The sequence below is a fragment of the Mobula hypostoma genome, chromosome 16, assembly GCF_963921235.1.
Source record: "Mobula hypostoma chromosome 16, sMobHyp1.1, whole genome shotgun sequence".
In the NCBI taxonomy this organism is placed as follows: Eukaryota; Metazoa; Chordata; class Chondrichthyes; order Myliobatiformes; family Myliobatidae; genus Mobula; species Mobula hypostoma.
In genome coordinates this window covers 5,575,388-5,602,680 of record NC_086112.1, presented here as the reverse complement: position 1 = coordinate 5,602,680, position 27,293 = coordinate 5,575,388, and the positions used below count along the sequence as shown (strand labels likewise).

Below are 27,293 nucleotides of genomic sequence, written 5' to 3'. Positions count from 1 at the left end.
TTACCCCCAATACTGTGTGCTTTAAGTTTGCACACTAATCTCCTGTGTGGGACCTTGTCAAAAGCCTTTTGAAAATCCAAATATACCACATCCACTGGTTCTCCCCTATCCACTCTTCTAGTTACATCCTCAAAAAATTCTATGAGATTCGTCAGACATGATTTTCCTTTCACAAATCCATGCTGACTTTGTCCGGTGATTTCACTGCTTTCCAAATGTGCTGTTATCACATCTTTGATAACTGACTCTAGCATTTTCCCCACCACCAATGTTAGGTTAACCGGTCTATAGTTCCCCGGTTTCTCTCTCCCTCCTTTTTTAAAAAGTGGGGTTACATTAGCCACCCTCCAATCCTCAGGAACTAGTCCAGAATCTAAAGAGTTTTGAAAAATTATCACTAATGCATCCACTATTTCTTGGGCTACTTCCTTAAGCACTCTGGGATGTAGACCATCTGGCCCTGGGGATTTATCTGCCTTTAATCCCTTCAATTTACCTAACACCACTTCCCTACTAACATGTATTTCCCTCAGTTCCTCCATCTAACTGGACCCTCTGTCCCCTACTATTTCCGGAAGATTATTTATGTCTTCCTTAGTGAAGACAGAACCAAAGTAGTTATTCAATTGGTCTGCCACGTCCTTGCTCCCCATAATCAATTCACCTGTTTCTGTCTGCAGGGGACCTACATTTGTCTTAACCAATCTTCTTCTTTTCACATATCTATAAAAGCTTTTACAGTGAGTTTTTATGTTCCCTGCCAGTTTTCTCTCATAATCTTTTTTCCCTTTCCTAATTAAGCCCTTTGTCCTCCTCTGCTGGACTCTGAATTTCTCCCAGTCCTCAGGTGAGCCACTTTTTCTGGCTAATTTGTATGCTTCTTCTTTGGAATTGATACTATCCCTAATTTCCCTTGTCAGCCACGGGTGCACTACCTTCCTTGACTTATTCTTTTGCCAAACTGGGATGAACAATTGTTGTATTTCATCCATGCGATCTTTAAATGCTTGCCATTGCATATCCACCGTCAACCCTTTAAGTGTCATTTGCCAGCCTATCCTAGCTAATTCACGTCTCGTACCTTCAAAGTTACCCTTCTTTAAGTTCAGAACCTTTGTTTCTGAATTAACTATGTCACTCTCCATCTTAATGAAGAATTCCACCATATTATGGTCACTCTTACCCAAGGGGTCTCTCACGACAAGATTGCTAATTAACCCTTCCTCATTGCTCAATACCCAGTCTAGAATAGCCTGCTCTCTAGTTGGTTCCTCGACATGTTGGTTCAAAAAACCATCCCGCATACATTCCAAGAAATCCTCTTCCTCAGCACCCTTACCAATTTGGTTCACCCAATGTATATGTCGATTGAAGTCACCCATTATAACTGCTGTTCCTCTATTGCACGCATTTCTAATTTCCTGTTTAATACCATCCCCAACCTCACTACTACTGTTAGGTGGCCTGCACACAACTCCCACCAGCGTTTTCTGCCCCTTCGTGTTATGCAGCTCTACCCATATCAATTCCACATCCTCCCGGCTAATGTACTTCCTTTCTATTGCGTTCATCTCCTCTCTAACCAGCAATGCTACCCCATCTCCTTTTCTTTCATGTCTATCCCTGCTGAATATTGAATATCCCTGAATGTTGAGCTCCTATCCTTGGTCACCCAGGAGCCATGTCTCTGTGATCCCAACTATATCATATTCATTAATAACAATCTGCACTTTTAATTCATCCACCTTGTTACAAATGCTCCTTACATTGACACACAAAGCCTTCAGGCTCGCTTTTACAACACTCTTAGCCCTTATACGATTATGTTGAAAAGTGGCCCTTTCTGATTTTTGCCCTTGATTTGCCGGCCTGCGGCTTTTACTTTTCACCTTACTACTTTTTGCTTCTACCCTCATTTTACACCCCTGTCTCTCTGCACTTGTTCCCATCCCCCTGTTGTGAACTAACCTCCTCTCTCCTAGTCTCTTTAATTTGATACCCACCACCCAACCATTCTAGTTTAAAGTCTCCTCAGTAGCCCTCGCAAATCTCCCCGCCAGGATATTGGTCCCCCTAGGTTTCAAGTGTAACCTGTCCTTTTTGTACAGGTCACACCTGCGCCAAAAGAGGTCCCAATGATCCAAAAACTTGAATCCCTGCCCCCCTGCTCCAATCCCTCAGTCACACATTTATCCTCCACCTCATTGCATTCCTACTCTCACTGTCGCGTGGCACAGGCAGTAATCCCGAGATTACTACCTTTGCGGTCCTTTTTCTCAACTCCCTTCCTAACTCCCTATATTCTCCCTTCAGGACCTCTTCCCTTTTCCTACCTATGTCATTGGTACCTATATGTACCACGACCTCTGGCTCCTCACCCTCCCACTTCAGGATATCTTGGACACGATCAGAAATATCCTGGACCCTGGCACCAGGTAGGCAAACTGCCATCCGGGTCTCTGGACTGCGTCCACAGAATCGCCTATCTGACCCCCTTACTATCGAGTCCCCTATTACAACTGCCCTCCTCTTCCTTTCCCTACCCTTCTGAGCTACAGGGCCGGACTCTGTGCCGCAGGCACGGCCACTGTCGCTTCCCCCAGGTAAGCTGTCCCCCCCAACAGTACTCAAACAGGAGTACCTATTGTCAGGGGGCACAGCCACCCAGTACTCTCTATTACCTGACTCTTCCCCTTCCCCCTCCTAACCGTGACCCACCTGTCTGCTTCCCGTGGCCCCAGTGTGACCACCTACCTGTAACTCCTCTCTATCAACTCCTCACTCTCCCTAACCAGACGAAGGTCATCGAGCTGCAGCTCCAGTTCCCTAACGCGGTCCCTTAGGAGCTGCATCTCGGCACACCTGGCACAGATGTGGACGTCCGGGAGGCTTGGAGACTCCAGGGCCTCCCACATCCTGCACCGAGAACAACAAACTGCCCTCACACTCATACTGCCCCTGTCCTCAAATAACAACAAAAAATGACATTGAAATTCTTCTACATTGAAATCAAGCTTGCAAGCACCATCTGCACTGTAGCTGATTCCACACTCACGATCCTCTGAATGAAGTTTCCTCCAATGTTCTCCTTAAATATTTCACCCTTAACCCATGACCTCTAGTTGTAGTCCCACCCAACCTCAGGGTAAACACAAGTAGGCTTTTTCCACCATCTATAATTTACCCCTCAATTTTGTATGCTTCTCTCAAATCTTCTCTCAGCCTTCCGTGTTCCAAGGAATAAAGTCCAAATCTATTCAATCTTTCCTTATAACTCAGGTCCTCCAGTCCCAGCAAAAGAGAAATTTTTTTCTGTACTTTTTCCAACTTTATTTACATCTTTCTTGTAGTTAGGTGACCAAAACTGCACACAGTACTCCAAATTAGGTCTCACCAGTATCTTATACAACTTCATAACATCCCACCTCCTGTACTCAATACATTGATTTATGAAGGCCAATGTGCCAAAAGCTTTCTTTATCTACCACTGCCACCACTTTCAATTAATTATGGACCTATATTCCAAGATGCCTTTATCCTACCACACTCAATGCCCTACCGTTCACTGTACAAGACCTACCTGGTTGGTCCTACCAAAGTGCAACACCTCGCCCGTGTCTGCATTAAATTTCATTTGCCATTTTTCCGCCCATTTTTTCAGCTGGTTCAGATCCCACTGCCGGCCATGATAGCTTTCCCCACCGTCTGCTACACCCCCCAATCTTAGTGTCATCCACAAGTTTGCTGATCCAGTTAACTACAATTATCATCCAGATCATTGATATAAATGACAAACAACAGTGGACCCAGCACCAATCCCAGCGGCACACCATTGGACACTGGGTACAGTCAGAGAGGCAACCATCTACTACCACTCTCTGACTTCTCCCACAAAGACAATGTCTAATCCAATTTACTACCTCATCGTGAATGCCAAGCAACTGAACCTTTTTGACCAACCTCCCATGCAAGGACCTTGTCAAATGCCTTGCTAAAGTCCATGTAGACAACATCCACTGCCTTGCGTTCCTCAACTTTCTTGGTAACTTCCTTGAAAAGTTATAGGATTAGACATATCTAGCCAAAGACTCATAATTGGTCCCTTAGAATACTTTCCAAAAACTTTCCCACTACTGATGTCAAGTCCACTGATCTACAATTTCCTGGTTTATTTTTAAAGCCTTTCTTAAACAGTGGACCAACACGGACTATCCTCCAATTCTTGGTACCTCACCTGGCACCAAGGATGATTTAAGTATCTCTGCTAGGGCCCCTGCAGTTTCTGCACTTGCCTCCTACAGGATCCAATGGAACACCTTGTCAGGCCCTGGGGATTTATCAATCAAATCAAGTTTAATTATCACTCAAACCATACATGGGTACAGCCGAACAAGGCAATGTTCCTTTGGGGCAGAGGAACATGACATGCATTCAAGATAGTGAGGAAACACACACACACACACACACACACACACACTTACTTAAGAAAACATGTATACTCTTATGACCCTGAATAACATGCAAATTGATGTACAGCTCACAGCATTTCAATCTGTCATTCCACCAATTGAACACTTGAGGGCAGCACCAACAGGAGAGGCCAGCTCCCAACCGAGCACAAACTCCACACTACAGCGCCTCCAGCGTCTTCTTACCTGGACTGCAGCAGCAGGGAAGCCCTTGGCTTGAGTCCTAATCCTTGCTACAACCAAAGCCAAGCTGTTGCTTTGTCAACAAGGCTTTTGCGATTGCAAGAAAAACGACCAGACAATCACTCACGATTATACTGCATGCTGCTTTTGTGCACCAACTCCGATGCCTTCGAGTAGCAGAAGGCAACAGAGTCAGCACCCAGGTCAGTTCCTCCAAACCCTCTCCAGCCTGAGCCCCGGTTCCTTCAATGCCTCGGCCAGCTGCTCTGAACAAAGAGCAGATCACTGAAGCAGTGGACCTGCTGTACCCATTGTTCTTGGAGTCCAGTCTATCATAAAAAACATTTTAAAAAGAACAGTTCAACTTTGGTTGCCCCCTCCCCCCGAGAGGCCGCTGCATTCAAACATGCTGCCATCTTGCTGCAAGAATTGTATCCACTCGAATTAGTTTCAAGAGAGTAAACAGCTTCTCCTCTAATCTGTATAGGGTCCATGACTTTGCTGCTGCTTTTCCTCACTTCAATGGACTCTGTATCCATCTCCCATGCAAATACAGATCCAAAAAAAATCCACTTAAGATCTTCCCCATCTCATTTGGCTCCACATATAGATACCATTCTGATCTTCCTGAGGACCAGTTTTGTCCCTTGCAATCCTTTTGCTCTTAACATATCTGTAGAATCCCTAAGGATTCTTCTTCACCCAACCTGCTAGGGCAACCTCATGCTTTCTTTTAGCCCTCCTGATATCTTTCTTAAGTGTTCTCTTCCATCTCTTATACTCCACAAATACGTCATTTGTTCTTACCTGCTCTTTCCTTAACCATGGCCTCAATAATCTTGAAAACTAAAAGTTCCCTACACCTCTTATTTTTACCTTTTATTCTGACAAATACATGCAAGCTGCCTTCCCAAAATTATGTTTTTGAAGGCCTCCCACTTATCAAATACACCTTTGCCAGAAAACATCCTGTCCTAATCCATACTTGCCAGATTCTTTCTGATATGATCAAAGTTGTTCTTTCTCCAATTTAGAATCTCAACCCATGGACAAAACCTATTATCACGCTGCTTCCTGCACCCATATGGAGCATGTCGACTTCCAACTTTGCCTTGAACTTCCACCCTGCCCTCAAATTCACCTGGTCCATTTCTGACACCTCCCTCCCAATTCTTGATCTTCAGAGTGTGACGAAAAACCAAGTTATCAGAAGATTGATGCTGATGAGAGAGATAAGAGAGACAAAAGGGAGAAGCGTTCAAAATGTTAATGAGAGACGAGAGAGATTAACGAAAAGAGACACAGTTCCGAGTATTGACAGACCGGTTGCTTTGAACCTGAACTGTTAGCAGTTTGATGGACAGGCGATACCCCAGCAGGGGGATAAAAGGAACAGGTTCGCTAAGGCAAGACAGACACCACGAGATAACGAGACCCTGGAAGTGTGGTGTGCCCCCACAAGTTGGTGGGGTTTGGAGGTCTGGTCACGGGACCAACCATAGACGCGCAGGGTGAGAAGGTACGATCGGCGGGAACCTGGTGTGTGTGTCCGCCCTTGCCTGGGTGCCAGGTTCACCGCGGAAGAACAATCGTATCCGGAACGGAAGGGTCACAGTCGGTGACCTCCGAAGATATTAAAAGGGCTCGCCCGAAAGCTAACTGCGGGAAACATCAAAGGTCTGTGAATCGAAATTTGCATTCGCTCTCTCTCTCTCCAACGGCACAACAGCGTTTGCTGCGAACTGTACTCAGCTGAACTGAACTCTGCGTCACTTGAGACTGATCATTTTACCCCTGGACTGCGATAGAGCTTGATTGATTCCTATTATCCTAGTTCTGTGTACTTGTGTGTTTTATCATTGCTAACCTGTTGCATTTATATCCTTACGATTACAGTACTGTGTTACTTATTTCTTTAATAAAACTTTCTTAGTTCCAGTAATCCAGACTCCAAATAAGTGGTCCATTTCTGCTGGTTTGGCAACCCAGTTACGGGGTACGTAACAAGAGATATAGAGAGGCAGCTTATCTACTGATGTCTATTAAAAACCTATAGACCCTCACAGCTACCTGGACTATACCTCTTCCCACCCTGTTCCATGTAAAAATGTGATCTCCTTCTCTCAATTCCTGCATCTTCACCGCATTTGCTCTCAGAATGAGGCTTTTCATTTCAGACCAAAGGAAATGTCCTCCTTCAAAGAAAGGAGCTTCCCCTCCTCCACCATCAACACTGCTCTCAACTGCATCTTTTCACACACGTCTGCCTTCACCCCATACTCCTGTAACCCCACCAGGGATAAAACTCCTCTTGTCTTCGTTTACCACCCTACCAGTTTCCCCATCTACTACACAATTCTCTGTAACTTCTGCCATCTCCGACGGGATCCCACCACCAAGCACATCTTTCCCTCCCACCACTTCCTGCTTTATTCAGGGATCGCTCCCCACACGACTCCCTCGTCCATTCGTCTCTCCTCACTGATGTCCCTCATGGCACTTACCCTTGCAAGCATAACAAATGCTACACCTGCCCCCACACCACCTCCTCCCTCACTACCATTCAGGGCCCCAAACAGTCCTTCCAGGTGAGGCGGCACTTCACTTGTGAAACTGTTGAGGTCACCCACCGTGTCCGGTGTTCACAGTGTGGCCTCCTGTATATTGGTGAGACCTGATGTAGACTGGGAGACCGCTTCACCAAGCACCATCCGCCAGAAAAAGTGGCACGATGAGGCCACACTCAGGTTGGAGGAGCAACGCCTTATATTCTGTCTGGGTAGCCTCCAACCTGATGGCATGAACTTCGACCTCGAACTTCCGGTAATGACCCCCCCCCCGTTTCCCTCACTCACCTCATCTCCTTACCTGCCCATCACCTCCCTCTGGTGCTCCTCTGCTTTTTTCTTTCTTCCATGGCCTTCCGTCCTCTCCCCTCAGATTCCTTCTCCAGCCCTGTATCTCTTTCACCAATCAACTTCCCAGCTCTTTACTTCACCCCTCCCGCTACCGGTTTCACCTATCACCCAGTATTTCTTCCTGCCCCCCCCCCACCTTTTCTAGTCATTTTTTCCTCCAGTCCTGGTGAGAGGACGCCGCCCACAACGTCCACTGTACTCTCTTCTCCATAGATGCTGCCTGGCCCGCTGGGTTCATCCAGCATTTTGTGTGTCGCTATCGTTTTCCATATTTACTTGGAAACTAATGGCATTATGATTACCAGATGCGAAGTGTTCTACAGTACAAAGTGTACATACCGAGTCATGCGATCAAGCTATCCGAACGCCCACAATTTGGAAGTTAGAATTTTTACATTAATCTTCTACATCTTTAATCGTTTTCCGAGCTGACTAAAAGCTCCAGTGGCGCAGAGCACATCAGCCGCTGCCGCCTCTCCTCCACTGGCGGCCACACAAACTATTGTCAGCCAGAGAACGGGACACACGCCAGCTGCTGGGTTTGTGGACACTTTAAAGCCGGATTGTTTAAGATCCACGTGTAACGTGAGCGCGCACCTACCTGTCCCAATCAACATGTGCTTGTGCTTGAAGTATCGCAGCTGCTGAATGTAATGCTGAATCTCGTTGGTCTCGGAAGAAGTGTCCATTTCTGCCCAGTGAACGAACGCCTGGCCCTTGGCGTGGATTTTAAGAGCCTTCACCCGGATCTGCTCCGTAAGCTCCACCACAACCCGTCCGGAGACCAGCTCCCCGCAGGAGTAGGTGGGGCGGTCGTAGAGGATCGCGAAGGTCTTCACTTTGCCCATGGCTGCGGTGCGGGGACCGTGCTGGGACCTTCCGAGCAGCCGAACACCGATTCGGGATGATGTCTGACTCTGGGCTGGGAGCCGGCAATGGGCTCGACTCCGCTAAAAAAGGTTCCGTGACGAATGCCCACGGAAAAGGAGAGGCTTGTCAGACCGCACAGTGGTTCTGCTTCTGTTCTGAGGGAAGGGGAACTATTCAGTAGTACACGGATGTCCAAACCGCACACACCCTCAGTGCAAGATGCCCATCAATGTAAAGCTCACCTTTTGGGGTTTATACGGTTCCCATTTTTGTCGGGTTTATAAACTGAACAATCACGGAAAACGCGGGTAAGGATGGTGAACCGTGATCAGTCCGTGTGCTCCGTCGTTGTGAAACGGGAAGTTTCAAGTTGAAAGACGGACTCCGCCCGCTGCCCGCGTTACACAAACAACCAGCTGCAACACCAAACTCATTGTCAAGATACCTTGTCTAATCTGCAACTGGCAGCAGACATAGTAAAAAGCAGGAAACGCCCTTCAACCCACCGTGTGGTTGCCTGTCCTCCAGAACCAGCCGAATTTAGTTAACATTTCTATTTTTAGAATCACGATCAGGTTTAACATCACCAGCATACCTTGTCAAATTTGTCGTTTTGCAGTAGCAATACATAACAATAAAACGCTCTAAATTACAATAAATGTATTTGGGATATCGAACTGGGTGGCGGGGTGAAGGGCGTTTCTACCAATTGAATTTTTTTAAGTCTTACATCCATCCCACAACGTGAGGAAGTAAGAATCTTTGCGTTATGACTCCGTCACAATATTGAGTCGTGAATCTACAAGTCTAATTGCTTGTAGAAAGAAGCTGTCCCGTAGCCTGTTGGTCCTGGCTTTAATGCTGCGGTACCGTTGCCAGGCGGAGGCAGCTGAAAGTTCGTTGCAATTGCATCAATATATTGGGCCCAGGATACATCGTCAGAGATGTCGACACCCAGGAACATTCCCTTGTGCCCTACCATTCATTGTATAATCCTACACTAATTTGACTTTCCAAAATGCATCACCTCACAATTGAATGCATTCAGATCCGTTCGCCACTCCTTGGCCCTCTTCCTTATCTATCAAGATCACCTCTTGTGAGGTCTACAATGGCCTCTTTGCCCTCCTGGAATTAAAATGGGTGGCCACTGGAAGATCCCGTTTCGACTGGCGGATGGAGTGTAGGTGCTTGGAGAAACGGTCTCCCAATCTACGTCAGGTCTCACCAATATACAGGTGGCCACATCGGGAGTACCGTACACAGTACCGGACCCAGAGGCCATCCATTTTAATTCCACTTCCCATTCCAATTCCAATATGTCAATCGATGGCCTCCTCTACTGTTGTCATGAGGCCACACTCAGGTTGGATGAACAACGCCTTATATTATGTCTGGGTAGCCTCTGACCTGATGGCAGGAACATCAATTTCTCAAACTTCCGGTAATGGCGCCCTACCCTCCTTCACAATTCCCAATCCCATTGCCTCCCTCTAGTGCTCCTTGCCCCTTTTCTTTCTTCCATAGCCTTCTTTTCTCCCCTATCAGACTCCCCCTTCTTCAGCCCCCAATCAACTTCCCAGCTCTTTACTTCATCCCTCCCCCAACTGGTTTCACCTATCACCTTGTGTTACTCTCTCCACTACCCGACCTTTTAAATCTACTCATCTTTTTTTCCTCCAGTCCTGCCAAAGGGTCTCATCCTGAAAAATCGACTGTACTTTTTTCCCATGGATGCTGCCTGGCCTGCTGTGTTGCTCCAGCATTTTCTGTGTATTGCTGAGAATTGCCAGCATCTACAGATATTCTCTTGCAGGAAATATTTCTCAATGAGTACTGCCTGGTGGTTCAGGCAGCATCGATCGATCATCACAGCATCGAGAGGCTGGACAAAGCACGCATTAAGCCCTTGATCCGCTGCAATTTGCCCACCGCTGAAATCGGTCTACAGCACACACTATCTTATAGCCCTAATCTCTAAAGCATCTAGAAGGTAAAGGTATTTACATTCATCATCGTCATTGTCATTATGTGCCAAGTTGTATGATGTAGGTGATTAAGCTCTTTCCATGATCATGATTGTTCTTGGTAATTTATTCTACGGAAGTGGTTTGGCATTGCCTTCTTCTGGGTAGTGTCTTTCTTTACAAGACAGGTGACCACAGCCATTATTAATACTCTTCAGAGGTTGTCTGCCTGGCATCAGTGGTCCCATAACCAAGAGTTGTGATATGTGGCAGATGGAATACAGTGTTGGGAAATGTACGATAATGCATTTTGGTAAAAGGAGCAATAGTGTCGCACAGCGGCGTTTGATATGGCCCCACCCACAACAGGGCGTGAGGATTTGCGGCCCCTTTCACTCTTGATTCCAAGAGAGAACAGAGAATGTACACATGCCCAGACGGCGATGAAGCCGTCCGTACGCCCACAGTTGTAAAGTTTAGAAGTTTACACATTTATCGCCCGAATCTTTCACCGTTTTCTGAGCTGACTAAAGGGAGCCTAAAGAGCTGACTAAAGGGTCCCCCTCCCCCCTTGTCTTTCTCCCCGGACCTCCTGTCCCATGATCCTCTCATATGCCTTTTGCCAATCACTTGTCCAGCTCTTGGCTCCATCCCTTCCCCTCCTGTCTTCTCCTATCATTTTGGATCTCCCGCTCCCCCTCCCACTTTCAAATCTCTTACTAGCTCTTCCTTCAGTTAGTCCTGATGAACGGTCTCGGCCTGAAACGTCGATTGTACCTCTTCCTAGAGATGCTGCCTGGCCTGCTGCGTTCACCAGCAACTTTGATGTGTGTTGCTTAAAGGGAGCTCCAGTGGCTCAGAGGACATCAGCCGCTGTCGCCTCTCCTCCACTGGCGGTCACACTATTGTCAGACGGAGAACAGGCCTGTTGCTGGGTTTGTGGACACTTTAGAGCCGATTTGTAGAGATCTCCGTGCAACGTGAGCGCGCACCTACCTGTCCCAATCAACAGGTACTTGTGCTTGAAGTACAGCAGCTCCTGAGTGTAATGCCGAGTCTGTCTGGACTTGGAGCCGGATTGTCTCTCCGTCCAGTGAACGTACGCCTGGCCCTTGGCGTGGATTTTCAGAAGTTTAACCTCGATCTGCTCCCTGCTCCGTGCTCCGTAAGCTCCACCACAATCCGTCCGGAGACCAGCTCCCCGCAGGAGTAGGTGGGGCGGTCGTAGCGATCGCGAAGGTCTTCACTTTGCCCATGGCTGCGGTGCGGGGACCGTGCTGGGACCTTCCGAGCAGCCGAACACCGATTCGGGATGATGTCTGACTCTGGGCTGGGAGCCGGCGATGCGCTCCACCCCGCTTGAGAAATGTTGGTAAACTGCCAGCGGAGGCTTGTTTTACTTAGTTTCTGTTTGCGTTCTGAGGAACTAGTATTTTATAACAGTACACCATCTTCGTACTGTGCCACGATGAGGCACCATATGCCCTTTTGGTGTTCTTGCAGTCATCGTCCGCTTTTGTGTACGGAATGGCATAAATTAAATAGCTGATGAAAACTCATTAGTTTTCCAAAATTAAACTTTATTAATGATGTATACTAGAAATACAAAATCTCGCGCTGCAAGCCTTCATCGTAGCTTTCAGTCTATCCATTCGTGGAGTTACTTGTGTTGTTGACACGTTCTCTGTACAAGGCACCCATGATGCTCTTGGAGCCTCTAGACGATACAGACTAGACTTCTCAGAGGCTTAAATAAAGATGTAAAGATTAGCTTTATTTGTTACATGTACATTGAAATATTGAAACATAAAGTGAAATGTCTCATTTGCGCCCACAACCAACACAGCCCAAAGACGTGCTCACAAGTGTCACCACACTTCCCATATGCTCACTACTTACTAACCCTAACCTGTGCATCTTTGGAATGTGAGAGGAAACCCGAGCACCCGGAGGAAACCCATGCGGTCACGAAGAGAATGTACAAATGGTGCAATTGAACCCAGGTCGCTGGAAAATCTTCCAGCAACACCTGCTGATTGCATTTGTTATGCCAACTGCTACGCATATGCGCCACCATCGATGAACCTCAAAGCCCAGCAGCAGCAGGGCTTCCAACTGCAGTTCTTGCCCATGAAACCTCGGCATTGCACTGAGCTCCAGTGCACCCTGGAATGTGCCTGGCTGCAGAATTCCCAGACTGTCATCTTATTGTTCTGGAAGCGCAACAGGTTTTGGTGCATCTGTCACCGATTTGAAAATCTTCCAGCAACACCTGCTGATTGCATTTGTATCTGTCCCTGGAAACAGCCAGTCAAGCAGAATTACTGTTTGGAATGAAGCTTTTCAAGAACTCTCGCTTGTGACTTGTATCTACATCCATTTCCCTGCCTTCTTTACAAAGGGGTTGGCGATCATCTCATCTTCGTTGTTACCCCCATGGACTCTGCCACAGATTTTGAGCACCCTTGCAGGCAGACAGCTGAAAGGCGTCAGGACAATCATGCTGGTGAGTAGGCACATTCCAGCCAATTAGTGTTTCTTTGTGGTTGTATTTAACTTCCCTCCTCTCGTTTCAGTCTTGTCGGGGCTTGACCAAAGCATAGTGACGGCAACACTCCCTGCTCACCTTAATCCCCATTCCAGGAAAGAAGACTACAGTTTAGATTGATGCTGTAAAGTAGCAGAATTGATTTAGTATTAAGTTACTTCTTTCAAACTGCAGTGACAGTGCTAGCTTTTATTTTGAGAGTTTTAGTTAATGGCCTTGTTGGCTGAGCATTTGTTATTTCCCTTTTGTTCCATATAATTCTTATTAAAAACTAATGAACTGTTCAATCCACTTCAGTGTCTCTCCCTCTGCACATGGGCCATCATTGCACATCCTCATCACCCACAGGTATTCTTTTGAGGGTGTTGTGAGTGAGGGGTCCCTTTAATGTCACCTGTCAACTGTGGTCCAATTGGAGATGTTTGTAGTTTAGTATCAATTCCACACACCTGCTCCCCACACAATGTGAAGAAATGGGAAGTATCATTAATAAGAGAAGATCTACAGATGCTGGAAATTTGAGCAACATGCACAAAATGCTGGAGGATCTCAGCAGGCCAGACTCTTCAAACCCCCTCCCCCACCTTTTTCTATCTTCCATGGCCTTCTGTCTCTTTCACCAATCAACTTCCCAGCTCTTTACTTCATCCGTCCCCCTCCAAGTTTCACCTGTCACCTGGTGTTTTCTCTCTCCCCTCTCCCTACCTTTCAAACCTACTCCTCAGCTTTTTTTCTCCAGTCCTGCTGAAGGGTTTTGGTCCGAAACGTCGACTGCTTTTTTCCATAGATGCACCCTGACCTGTGAGTTCCTGCGGCATTTGTTGTGTGTTGCTGGGAAATACCATTGTTGCTGCTGAGTTGTTTTAGCAAGAAATGGCATCACATCTGACCAAACCTATGACTGGCAACAGGAATAGGCCCTTTGCCCTATTTTGTCACTGCAGCTACAAATCACTGATCCATACTGATCCCATTTCCCAGCACTCAACCTGTCACCTTCTCTTCCCTGGCATTTCATGTTCTTATCTAAATGCTTCATAAATGCAGAGAGTGTCACTGCCCCACTTCCCTGTCCTCTTAGGAAGTGAGACCTGTATTCCAACCATTGTCTGTGTGAAAAATTATTTTTTAAGTTTCATCTAATACGCTTTTCTCTCACTTTAAACCATTCCCTTTGGGTGTAGAAAACTCTTCTTCTTCTTAAGCTCATCACCCCTATTGGGGCATAAGCCACCAACAGCAGCCCACCAGAATCCTCTATCCTGGGCCAATAGAAGGTTGATCAGCCCCTTGGCTTCTGTTTTCACCAAAGAACTTCATACACCTTCTAGATGAAGATTCTTCCTCTCCCGGGAATGAGGCCTTTGGAGCTACTGTTAGTGTTTCTGTAGCTCTAGGTTTTTATGAGATGGGGTTGCTCACTCCATGCCCAACTCTTCCTCTTTCTCAGCTGGGCTTGGGACCGTCCATGGTGGAGTTGTAGAAAACTCTCCAAAGGGAAAGCCCAGTTCATAACATGTGAAGTCCTCCCAAACATTGAGCAAGTGTTTCCACAACCAATGGACTCACTTTCAAGGACTCTTCATCTCATGTTCTTGATATTTATTGCTTATAGTAATAGTCATAGTCATAGTCATACTTTATTGATCCCGGGGGAAATTGGTTTTTGTTACAGTTGCACCATAAATAATTAAATAGTAATATGTAAATTATGCCAGGAAATAAGTCCAGGACCAGCTATTGTCTCAGGGTGTCTGACCCTCCAAGGGAGGAGTTGTAAAGCTTGATGGCCACAGGCAGGAATGACTTCCTATGACGCTCTGTGTTGCATCTTGGTGGAATGAGTCTCTGGCTGAGTGTACTCCTGTGCCCAACCAATACATTATGTAGTGGATGGGAGACATTGTCCAAGGTGGCATGCAACTTGGACAGCATCCTCTTTTCAGACACCACCGTCAGAGAGTTCAGTTCCATCTCCACAACATCACTGGCGTTACGAATGAGTTTGTTGATTCTGTTGGTGTCTGCTACCCTCAGCCTGCTGCCCCAGCACACAACAGCAAACATGATTGCACTGGCCACTACAGACTCATAGAACATCCTCAGCATCGTCCGGCAGATGTTAAAGGACCTCAGTCTCCTCAGGAAATAGAGACGGCTCTGACCCTTCTTGTAGGCAGCTTCAGTGTTCTTTGACCAGTCCAATTTATTGTCAATTCATATCCCCAGGTATTTGTAATCCTCCACCACGTCCACACTGACCCCCTGGATGGAAACAGGGGTCACCGGTACCTTAGCTCTCCTCAGGTCTACCACTAGCTCCTTAGTCTTTTTCACATTAAGCTGCAGATAATTCTGCTCACACCATGTGACAAAGTTTCCTACCGTAGCCCTGTACTCAGCCTCATCTCCCCTGCTGATGCATCCAATTATGGCAGAGTCATCAGAAAACTTCTGTAGATGACAAGACTCTGTGCAGTAGTTGAAGTCCGAGGTGTAAATGGTGAAGAGAAAGGGAGACAAGACAGTCCCCTGTGGAGCCCCAGTGCTGCTGATCACTCTGTCGGACACACAGTGTTGCAAGCACACGTACTGTGGTCTGCCAGTCATTTATTTATTTATTATTATTATTTCCCGATTTGTATTTGCACAGTCAGTTGTCCTCTGTACTCTAGTTAAACGCCCCAGTTGGGTGGTCTTTTATTGATTCTGTTAATGGCTATTATTCTATCGATTTATTGAGTATGCCCACAACAAAATGAATCTCAGGATTGTATACACTGACATAATTTACTGATGGTACAACTATTGCTGGCAGAATTTCAGATAGTGGCGAGAAGACATACAGGATGGAGATATATCAGCTAGTTGAGTGGTGTCGCAGCAAAAACCTTACACTCAACATCAGTAAGACCAAAGTATTGGTTGTGGACTTCAGAAAGGGTAAGATGAGGGAACACACATCAGTCCTCACAGAGGAATCAGAAGAGCAAAGAGTGTCAGAAGTGTGTCTACATCTGTGAGGATCTATCCTGGCCTAACATATTGATGCAGTTACAAAGAAAGCACAATTGAGGCTATATTGCAGTAGGAGTTTGAGAAGACTTGGTATCACCAAAGGTACTGGCAAATTTCTACAGATTTACCATGGGAGCATTCTAACTGGCTGCATCACCATCTGATATAGTGGGGGGGGGGGCGGGTGGGGAGGTGGGGAAGCACTGCACTGGATTGGGAAAATCTGCAGAAGTTGTAAACTTAGTCAGCTCCATCATGGACACTAACCTCCCCAGCATCCAGTACATCTTCAAGGAGTGAAGCCTCAAAAAGGTGGCATCCATGATTAAGGACCCATATCACCCAGGCCATGCCACCGTCTCATTGCCACTATCAAGGAGGAGGTACAGGTACCTGAAGTCGCACACTCAGTGATTCAGGAACAGCTTCTTCCCCTCTGCCATCAGATTTCTGAATGGACATTGAACCCATGAACACGATCACACTACTTTTTTTTAACATTTATATATATTTCAAACTGGAGATCATGGTTTTCATTATTATGTATTGCAATGTACTGCTGCTGCAAAACAACAAATTTCACGACATGTGCTAGTGACATTAAACATGATGCTGGTTCTGAATTTACAAACTGTTCTATATCATGCTGTAACCAAAGACCACTATTCTCACCATCCACAACATCACCAACCTTCATGTCATCTGTATTCTTACTGATTGCCTCTGTTACATTCGCATTCAAATTATTACGGTATTGTGAGGAAAGAGTTAAAAGCAATGCCTCCTTGGTATATGCTAAAATAAAATTGAAGATGAGAGACAAAATGGTGTCAGCTTGGAATATGGTAATGGCCTGTTTTCCCCTTTATTAACCAACATTTAGTCTTTGTTTTGAACACACATCATTACAAGTAGATATCAGTGAAGGATGCTTTCCCCCTTACACCTGCTGTCTCTTTCGAGTTCAGTACGTCTCGGCTGAAGATTGTGAGAGATAAAAAGGGGTCTTGAAGGGTATTAAAGGGGAAATTTCTTTTTGCAAGGGAGGGTGTCTTCTCTTTGGCTGGGTCATGACTAATACTAAGAATTAGAGACAAGGTCAAGAACGTTGAGAGAGTGAGAGGGAAAGAGAGAGAAATCTGTGTGGGATATTGCTGGATGCTCCAACATTATGCAGATCAGCTCTTTAAGTGGATGATGAGTATTATTTTGCTTGCTGCACTATTACTACAGCAATCAATTGTCTTTCTGTATTGTATGCTTTATATAACAAATAATATGCTTTATAAGGGATCTCCCCCTCTGTGATTCCCTTGTTCATTCATCCCTCACCATTAATCTCCCTCCCTGCAAGTGGCCTAAGTGCTACACCTGCCCATTCACCTCCTCCCTCACCTCCATTCATGGCCCCTAACTGTCCTTCCAACAGTTCACCTCTGAATCTACTGGGATTGCCCATTGTGTGTGGTGCTCCCGATGCAGCCTCCTTTACATTGGTGAGACCCATCGTAAAATGAGAGACTGGTTCATTGAGCACCTCTGCTTCATTCACCAAAAGTGGAACTTCCTGGTGGCCAAACATTTTAATTCTGATTTCCATTCCCATTCTGACATGCTGGTCCATGGCCTCTTCTTGTGCCACAATGAGACCACTCTCAGGGTGGATGAGGAACACCTTATATTCTGTCTGGGTAGCATCCAACCTGATGACATGAATGTCAATTTCTCCTTGTGGTAAAAGCACTTTTCCCTCCCTCTCCCGTCTTCTTCTATTCCCCTCTCTGGCCTCTTACCTCTTCTTACCTGCGAACCCCTCTCCCTGGCGCCACTTGTTCATTTCTTTCTCCTCTAGTCTAGTGGACCCCAACCTCCGGGCTGGGAAGCATGCAGGGGTGCAGCGGTAGCTGGAGCACACCCAGCACATCTTTAAGAAAAAAGCCAAAATAAACAATCTAATTAATTAGGTGCCACCCAGAAGCCCGTCTTCATTAGAGGAACTGAGGTGGAGAGGGCCAATAACTTTAAATTCTTCGGTATTAAGGATCGACGTTTCTCTCTGAAAAATGTCAGAGGATCTGTCCTGGGACCAGCATGTAACTGGTCATTACAAAGAAAGCACGGCAGCGCCTATACTTTATTAGAAGTTTGTGTAGATTCAACATGTCACCTCGATCCTGACAGCCCTGTCTTTTCAGCCTGTCTGGGCTGGCGTTTAAATTGCCCAAACAATGGAACAGCTAAAGGCTCCAGCGCCCTGGAAAGAGGAGTGAACATCACGTAGAGCAAATGAAATCGGCAACGGCCTTTGATCTGGGCCGGCATTTACGTGCCGGGCAGCACCTAATTAATTAGCTTGTTTATTTTGGCTCTTTTCTTAAAGATGTGCTAGGTGTACTCTGGCTACCGCTGCACCCCTGCATGCTTCGCAGCCCGGTTTCGGTCTGCAGCCCGAAGGTTGGGGACCACTACTCTAGTCCACTGTCCTGTCCTATCAGATTCCCTCATTCCCAGCCCTTTACATTTTCTACCCACCTGGATTCACCTATCACCTTCCGGCTGTCCTTCCCCTCCCCCCCACCTTTTTATTCTGGCACCTTCCCCTTCCTTTCCAGTCCTGATGGAAAGTGTCAGGCCTGAAACATTCGACAAGTTATTCATTTCCGTAATTGCTACCTGACCTGCTGAGTTCTTCCAGCATTTTGTGTGTGTTGCTGTGGACTTCCAGGACTGCAGAATCTCTTGTGTATATGCTTTATAAACGTATGTCTGATTCATCAGGATGAGATATTTGGAAACAAAGGATGTATAATACACATGTGTACAGTACCTCCTTTGTTTATGGATACCTCGTTCTGCTGAATCAGCAAAGAACATGGAAATGGTTTAAAAATATTTTTGTTACAGGTATATAGCAAACAGTAGAGGTCCAAGCATTAACCCCTGTGATATACAATTAAGCAACGGTCCCTGCACTAACCCTTGTGATATACAATCGAGCAAAGACTCCTGCACTAACCCCTGTGATATACACCGAACAAAGTTCCCTATGCTAACCCCTGTGATATACACCGAACAAAAGTCCGTGCACTAACCCTTGTGTCATGCAAACCCTCATAGGTCCCTGGACTAACTTCTGTGGTTTATGACTGTGCAAAGGCCATCAGCCACAAAAACAACCTTTGAAGATCTATCCTGGGCCTGGCATATTAATGCAATTACAAAGAAAGCACAACAGCGACTATATTTCTTGAGGAGTTCGAGGAGAGTTGGTATTTCACCAATAACTCTAGCAATGTTCTACAGCTGTACCATGGAGAGCATTCTAACTAGTTGCATTACTGTATGGTTTGAAAGTGCCACTTCACAGGATCAGTAAAAACTGCAGAGTTGCAAACTCAGCAAGTTCCATCATGGGCACTAGCCTCCCCAGCATCGAGGACACCTTCAAAAGGGGATGGTCAAAAAGTGGCACCCATTATTAAGGACCCCATCACCCAGGACATGCCCTCTTCTCATTGCTACTATCAAGAAGGAGGTACAGAAGCCTGAAGACTTCTCATCAGGTGTCTGAATGGACAATGATTCCATGAACACTACTTCAGTATTTTCCCTCTCTTTTTGCACTACCTACCTAATTTAATTTTTTTTATATAGAGAACTGTTCAAAGGTCTGAGGCACACACACACACACACACACACACACACATATATATACTGTAGTTAGGGTACCTAAGACTTTTGTACTGTACTGTATATCGGTTAAAATAAGGTGGTTTGGATACAGAAGTAAGAGTACTTAGCTTTTTATTAGCTCAGCAGTATTTAGTATTACATGGTAACTGGAAAGACATAATATACAGTACTGTGCAAAAGTTTTAGGCAGCCTACCTATATATATGTGCCTAACACTTTTGTTCATGACTGCATATACTTCTTATTGTAATTTATAGTTTTTATTATTTATAATCATCATTATGTGTCATGTCATATGATGTAGGCGATCACGGTCTGTGACCATGATTGTCCTTGGCAAATTTTCTCCAGAAGTGGTTTGCCATTGCCCTCCTCTGGGCAGTGTCTTTATAAGATGGGTGACCCCAGCCACCCAGCCATTATCAATACTCTTCAGAGATTGTCTGCCTGACATCAGTGGTTGCATCACCAGGGCTTGCGATGTGCACCTCCTGCTCATACGACCATCCACCACCTGCTCCCATGGCTTCACGTGACCCTGATTGTGGGTTTAAGCAGGTGCTACACCTTTCCCAAGGGTGACCTGCAGGCCTGCGAAGAGAAGGAGCACCTTACAGCTCCCTTGGTGGAGAAGTATCTCCACCCTGCCACCCAAAGTTGTTTTTTTATTATGTATTGTAATGTACTGCTGCCTCAAAACAACAAATTTCATGACATATGCTGGTGATATTAGAGCTGATTGTGATTCAGATTCTGGTAGAGACAGATGCATCAGGGACATTTACAGTATGTGATTCTTAGATAGGCGTATAGATGACAGAAATGTGGGAGGGAATCAGAATCAGAATAAGGTTTATTATCACTGGCGTGTGTCAGGAGTACATAGCAAATCATGATAATAAAGAAAGAAAAAATAAGTAGATCAATTATAGTAAATATACAAATGTATATTATACAGATTAAAACAGTGCAAAAACAGAAATAATATATACTAGACAACGGGGTGACCCGTTAGGGCACCCTTTGAGAGGAGGGTAGTGCAGTCTGATATGACCAGAATGAACATTAAATTTTCCTGAATGCTATTAGTATCGCTTTGCTTTGAAAACTGAAGTAGAAAACCTCAGTTTATTAAAGAAAAACGACGCGTAGCAAAGCAAATATAGCCCCTCCTTGTTTAACGAAGGACACTTTTGATGGCATCACTTCTGGTTTATCTGCCACCCTTGTGGCTCTCGTTATTCTGGAGACATGCAGTCCTTTCACCCTCCGTCTCTTTATCACCTCTGCTGTTTGTTCTTTGTCTCTGATCGTGGAGATGTGCACTTCTCAGCTCCTTTGTCTCTTCCTCTCACCTCCTTCTGTGCCTGCTTTTGTCATTCTGGAGACGTGCAGCCCTTTCATCCCCTGTTTCTTCATCCCTTCCACTGTTTGTTGTTTGTCTCTGATCCTGGAGATGTGCATGCCTCTCCTCCTCTGTCTCTTCTTCTCTCATTTTTTTTTGTCCTGACTCTTTGATCCTGGAGTCGTGCGGCCCTGGCCTCATCTGATTCTTGTTCTCTCCCTCTCTTTGCCGCTTCCTGACGATGTTTGGTGTCATCTCTTGACCATAATATCCCCCTTCCCTTTCCACGTGGCATAATTAGGCTGACCATTTTTTTTTACCCTAATGCTGGATAGAAGATATGAAGCAGTAACACCAAAGGATACTGATTATTCTTGATGATGTGGCTGGCGCTCTCCTTAATGGACGTGATATAGTCACTGCTGTCTTTTGATTGCAGCAAAGGGTTTTATGGGTGTCTCGAAGTACGTCATTACAATAAGATTTAATTATCTCTTATTGATGGGTGGCAGTTAGATCTGTCCCAATCCTGCACATACTGATGGTGATTAGCAGAATGTATATCTCTAAGGATAAGTTAGCTCGTTTTTATGGTCATATAAATCCTGTCTGTGACAGATGTAATTCTGAGGTAGCTTCCTTGACACATATGTTCTGGTCTTGCCCTCTTTTGGAAAAATATTGGAAAGATATTTTTGATATTATTTCAGTAGTTTTACGTATTGATTTACAACCTCAACCAGTTATGTGAAGAGCATAAGGATGACAGGAGTGAAGGTAGGACCAATTAGAGATAAAGGTGGGAAGGTGTGCCTGGAAGCTGTGGAAGTGAGCGAGGTCCTCAATAAATACTTCTCTTCGGTATTCACCAATGAGAGGGAACTTGATGATGATGAGGACAATATGAGTGAGGCTGATATTCTGAAGCATGTTGATATTAAGGGAGAGGAGGTGTTGGAGTTGTTAAAATACATTAGGTCGGATAAGTCCCTGGGGCCTGATGGAATATTCCTTAGGCTGCTCCACGAGGCAAGGGAAGAGATTGCTGAGCCTCTGGCTAGGATCTTTATGTCCTCGTTGTCCATGGGAATGGTACTGGAGGATTGGAGGGAGGCGAATGTTGTCCCCTTGTTCAAAAAAGGTAGTAGGGATAGTCTGGGTAATATAGACCAGTGAGCCTTACGTCTGTGGTGGGAAAGCTGTTGGGAAAGATTCTTAGAGACAGGATCTATGGGCATTTAGAGAATCATGGTCTGAGCAGAGACAGTCAGCATGGTTTTGTGAAGGGCAGGGGGAGGGAACTTCGACTCAGACCATGAGAGGCCTGCGTTGGGCATTTTCATGCCTTACAAGGCACATATTGGAAGTCTATGTGGGGTGCCACTCCTCGCACAGACTAGAGCAATGTGTGATTAAGTGCCTTGCTCAAGGGCACAAACATGCTGCCACAGCTGAGGCTCGAACTAGTGACCTTGAGGTAACTAGACGAACGCCTTAACCACTTGGCCACGTGTGAAGGACAGATCGTGTCTAACAAGCCTGATAGAATTCTTTGAGGAGGTGACCAGGCATATAGATGAAGGTAGTGCAGTGGATGTGATCTACATGGATTTTAGTAAGACATTTGACAAGGTTCCACATGGTAGGCTTATTCAAAAAGTCAGAAGGCATGGGATCCAGGGAAGTTTGACCAGGTTGCTTTAGAATTGGCTTGCCTGCAGAAGGCAGGGGGTCATGGTGGAGGGAGTACATTTGGATTGGTGGTTTGTGACTAGTGGTGTCCCACAAGGATCTGTTCTGGGACGTCTAGTTTTCATGATTTTTATTAACGACCTGGATGTGAGGGTAGAAGGGTGGGTTGGCAAGTTTGCAGACGACACAAAGATTGGTGGTGTTGTAGATAGTGTAGAGGATTGTCAAAGATTGCAGAGAGACATTGATAGGATGCAGAAGTGGGCTGAGAAGTGGCAGATGGAGTTCAACCCGGTGAAGTGTGAGGTGGTACACTTTGGAAGGACAAACTCCAAGGCAGAGTATAAAGTAAATGGCAGGATACTTGGTAGTGTGGAGGAGCAGAGAGATCTGGGGGTGCATGTCCACAGATCCCTGAAAGTTGCCTCACAGGTAGATAGGGTAGTTAAGAAAGCTTAAGGGGTGTTAGCTTTCGTAAGTTGAGGGATAGAGTTTAAGAGTCGCGATGTAATGATGCAGCTCTATAAAACTCTGGTTAGGCCACACTTGGAGTACTGTGTCCAGTTCTGGTCGCCTCACTATAGGAAGGATGTGGAAGCATTGGAAAGGGTACAGAGGAGGTTTACCAGGATGCTGCCTGGTTTAGAGAGTATGGATTATGATCAGAGATTAAGGGAGCTAGGGTTTACTCTTTGGAGAGAAGGAGGATGAGAGGAGACATGATAAAGGTATACAAGATAATAAGAGGAATAAATCGATTGGATAGCCAGCGCCTCTTCCCCAGGGCACCACTGCTCAATACAAGAGGACATGGCTTTAAGGTAAGGGGTGGGAAGTTCAAGAGGGATATTAGAGGAAGGTTTTTTACTCAGAGAGTGGTTGGTGCGTGGAATGCGCTGCTTGAGTTAGTGGTGGAGGCAGATACACTAGTGAACCTACAACTGACAGGTATATGGAGGAATTTTAGATGGGGGCTTATATGGGAGGCAGGGTTTGAGGGTCGGCACAACATTGTGGGCCGAATGGCCTGTACTGTGCTGTACTCTTCTATGTTCTATGTTCTTTTACCACAATTTTTGGATTAGCAATGATAGACTTTATTAATTTATCCCCTTCAGCTTGTCGTTTGCTTGCATTTGTAACATTAATAGCCAGAAGATCCATTTTATTTAAATAGAAAGATTCTAATTCCCCTACTATATTTCAATGGTTTTCCCAAATTATAACATGTTTAAATTTGGAAAAAATTAGGAGTGGCACCACTGGTCCTTCGGTTAAATTTGAAGAAACTTGGAAGCCATTTATTCAACATTTTCATATGATTGTAGGGATGTGCTACACACAGAGCTAGAAATAATGACACGCAGTCTATAAGTTGCACTCAAGACTAGTTTATTCAAACTTCGCAGCACTGTCTTTTACGCAGTTCCGTTCCCGCCCTCTCCGGGCGGAAATGTCATCAGAGGTGCATTACAAAAGTCTCTTCCCACACATGGGCTTTCTTCCCTTGCTGGTGAAGAAGAAGGCCCAGCACCATTTTGGGGCCAGCCTCTGCTGACGCGCGGGCCATTTTGTGAGCCGGTTCGCCTGCGTAGAAAGTGGGTCTCCACATAACTCTCACCCCCCCCCCAGAACCGGTGATACACCCCCCCCCCAATGTCTGCAGTCTGGATCAGTCTCTGTTTGGGTGGTCTGCCTCTGCGCCGCGGTGCCTGAACCTCGACCGGCTGCACCAAGTCCACATGGGCCGGTTTGAGTCAGTCCACTGTGAAAACCTCCACTTTCCCCCTAACGTCCACGTGGACCCGTTGTTCCTGATCACCTTGAATGACCCCTCGTATGGCTGCTGTAGTGGTGCCCGGTATGTGCCCCTTCGTACAAATACAAACTTAACAGTTCTGCAGGTCTTTGGGTACGCAGATCGGGATCTGTCCATGCTGTGAAGTCGGTACGGGGGACAGGTTGCCAAGCCTTTCGCGTAGTCTGTCCAGGACTGCTGCGGGTTCTTCCTTTTGCCCCCTTGGGGCTGGTATGAACTCTCCTGGGACAACCAGGGGTGCGCCATACACCAGCTCAGCCGACGAGGTGTGCAGATCCTCTTTGGGCACTGTGCGGTTTCCAAGCAGGACCTAGGGAAGCTCATCCACCCAGTTAGGCCCTTTCAGGCAGGCCATGAGAGCCGACTTCAGGAGACGGTGGAAACGCTCCACTAGTCCGTTCGACTATGGGTGGTAGGCAGTTGTGTGGTGTAGCTGTGTTCCCAACAGGCTGGCCACAGCCAACCACAGGCTGGAGGTGAACTGGGCACCTCTGTCGGAGGTAATGTGGGCCGGTACCCCGAAGCGTGCTACCCAGGTTGCAGTCAGCTCTTGGGCACAGGAATCGGCAGTGGTGTTGGTGAGCGGGACCGCCTCTGGCCATCTCATGAACCGGTCTATCATAGTTAGGAGGTACCGCGCTCCTTGCGACACTGGCAGGGGCCCCACGATATCCACATGAATGTGGCCGAACCTCCAGCGGGTGGGTTCGAACTGCTGCGGTGGGGCTTTGGTGTGCCGCTGCACCTTGGCTGTTTGTCACCGCGTGCACATTTTGGCCCATTCGCTGACCTGTTTGCGAAGTCTGTGCCACATGAACTTGTTGGAGGCCATCTGGACAGTTGTCCTGATAGATGGGTGCACCAAGCCATGTATGGAGTTGAAAACTCGCTGCCGTCAGGCTGCCGGAACGATGGGGCGAGGTTGGCCGGTAGCCACCTTACACAGGAGGGTCCTCTCATCTGGGCCTACGAGAAAGTCTTGCAGCTGCAAACCAGAGAATGCAGTCCTGTAGCTGGGCATCTCATTGTCTGCCTGCTGCGCCTCCGCCAGTTCTGCATAGTCCACCCCCGGGACAGGGCCTGGATAGCTGGTCTGGAGAGTGCGTCCGCCACGACGTTGTCCTTTCCCGAGACATCCTGGATGTCCATCGTGTACTCGGAGATGTAGGACAGATGTTGCCACTGGCAGGCTGACCAGGGATCGGACACCTTCGTGAACGCGAAGGTCAATGGTTTGTGGTCTGTGAACGCGGTGAACGGCCTGCCTTCTAGGAAGTACCTGAAATGCTGGATTGCCAGATATAGTGCCAACAGCTCCCGGTTGACGGCACTGTACTTGAGTTCAGGTGACTGTAGGTGCCTGCTGAAGAACGCCAGGGGTTGCCAGTGCCCCTTGATGAGTTGCTCCAGCACCCCACCGACTGCTGTGTTGGATGCATCCACTGTGAGGGCGGTTGGAAAGTCCGTTCTGGGGTGCAGCAGCATCGCGGTGTCTGCCAAGGCTTCCTTGGCTTTAATGAAAGCAGCCGCGGCCTCTTTGTCCCAAGTAATGTCCTTGCCTTTACCCAACATCAGGGTGAACAAAGGGCGCATGATACGGGCTGCTGAGGGGAGGAAGCAGTGGTAGAGGTTCACCATACCAACAAACTCCTGCAGGCCTGTGTTGGGCCGGGCGAAGTGGTGGATCGCGTCTACCTTGGCGGGCAGAGGTGTTGCCCCGTCTTTAGTAATCCTGTGGCCCAGGAAGTCTATGGTGTCGAGTCTGAACTGGCATTTGGCCGGGTTGATCGTGAGGCCGAAATCACTCAGGCGGGAGTAGAGCTGGCGGAGGTGGGACAGATGCTCCTGACAACTACTGTTGGCTATGAGGATGTCGTCCAAATAGATGAACGCAAAGACCAGGTGGCATCCCACCGCATCCATTAGCCGCTGGAACGTCTGTGCAGCATTCTTTAGGCTGAACGGCATTTGGAGGAATTCGAACAGGCCGAACGAGGTGATGAGTGCTGTTTTGGGGATGTCTTCAGGGTGTACAGGGATTTGATGGTATCCCTGGACGAGCTCTACTTTGGAAAAGATGCTTGCTCCGTGCAGGTTTGCTGCAAGGTCCTGAATGTGCAGCACGGGGTAGCAGTCTGGAGTTGTAACCTCGTTCAGTCTGCAGTCGTTGCCGCATGGTCTCCAGTCCCTGGCTGGTTTGGGCACCATGTGCAGGGGGGAGGCCCATGGGCTGTCGGACCGCCGTATGATCCCCAATTCCTCCATCCTCTTGAACTCCTCCTTTGCCAGGCGGAGCTTGTCCGGGGGGAGCCTTCGTGCGCGGGCATGGAGGGGTGGTCCCTGGGTCAGAATGTGGTGCTGTACTCCGTGTCTGGGCATGACCGCCGTGAACTGCGGTGCCACAACCGATAGAAAGTCCGCCATCATTCTGGTGAATTCGTTGTCAGACAGCGTGATGGAGTCCAGGTGCGGGGCCGGCAACTTGGCTTCACCCAAGGAGAATGTCCTGAAAGTCTTGGCATGGACCAGTCTTTTCCCTTGCAAGTCGACCAGCAGGCTGTGAGCTCGCTGGAAGTCCGCCCCCAAGAGCGGTTGGGCCATGGCGGCCAGTGTGAAGTCCCACGTGAACCAGTTGGCGCCGAACTGCAGCTGCACTGTGCGGATGCCGTAGGTCTGTATCGTGTTGCCGTTTGCGGCCCTCAGGATGGGTCCCAGCTCCCTGTTGTGGGTGCCGTACCCCATCGGGGGTAAGACGCTGAGTTCCGCTCCAG

General features: G+C 47.0%; 2 protein-coding genes across 2 annotated transcripts in view; both read right to left on the bottom strand.

Annotated features, from left to right (window-relative positions):
- The window catches only part of LOC134357511 (arrestin domain-containing protein 3-like), a 70,018-nt gene extending 61,196 nt beyond the window's left edge, over positions 1-8,822 (bottom strand). Inside the window, exon 1 of the mRNA XM_063069132.1 lies at positions 8,172-8,822. Coding sequence (XP_062925202.1) covers positions 8,172-8,418 — 247 coding nt within the window. The 5' untranslated portion in view covers positions 8,419-8,822. The remainder of the gene's footprint in view (positions 1-8,171) is intronic.
- Positions 8,823-11,532: 2,710 nt separating this feature from the next.
- The window catches only part of LOC134357617 (uncharacterized), a 48,005-nt gene continuing 32,244 nt past the window's right edge, over positions 11,533-27,293 (bottom strand). The window contains exons 2-3 of the mRNA XM_063069241.1: positions 12,024-12,154; positions 11,533-11,784 (exon numbers count right to left, since the gene is read on the bottom strand). Of these exons, the coding sequence (XP_062925311.1) occupies positions 11,533-11,784; positions 12,024-12,154 (383 nt within the window). The remainder of the gene's footprint in view (positions 11,785-12,023; positions 12,155-27,293) is intronic.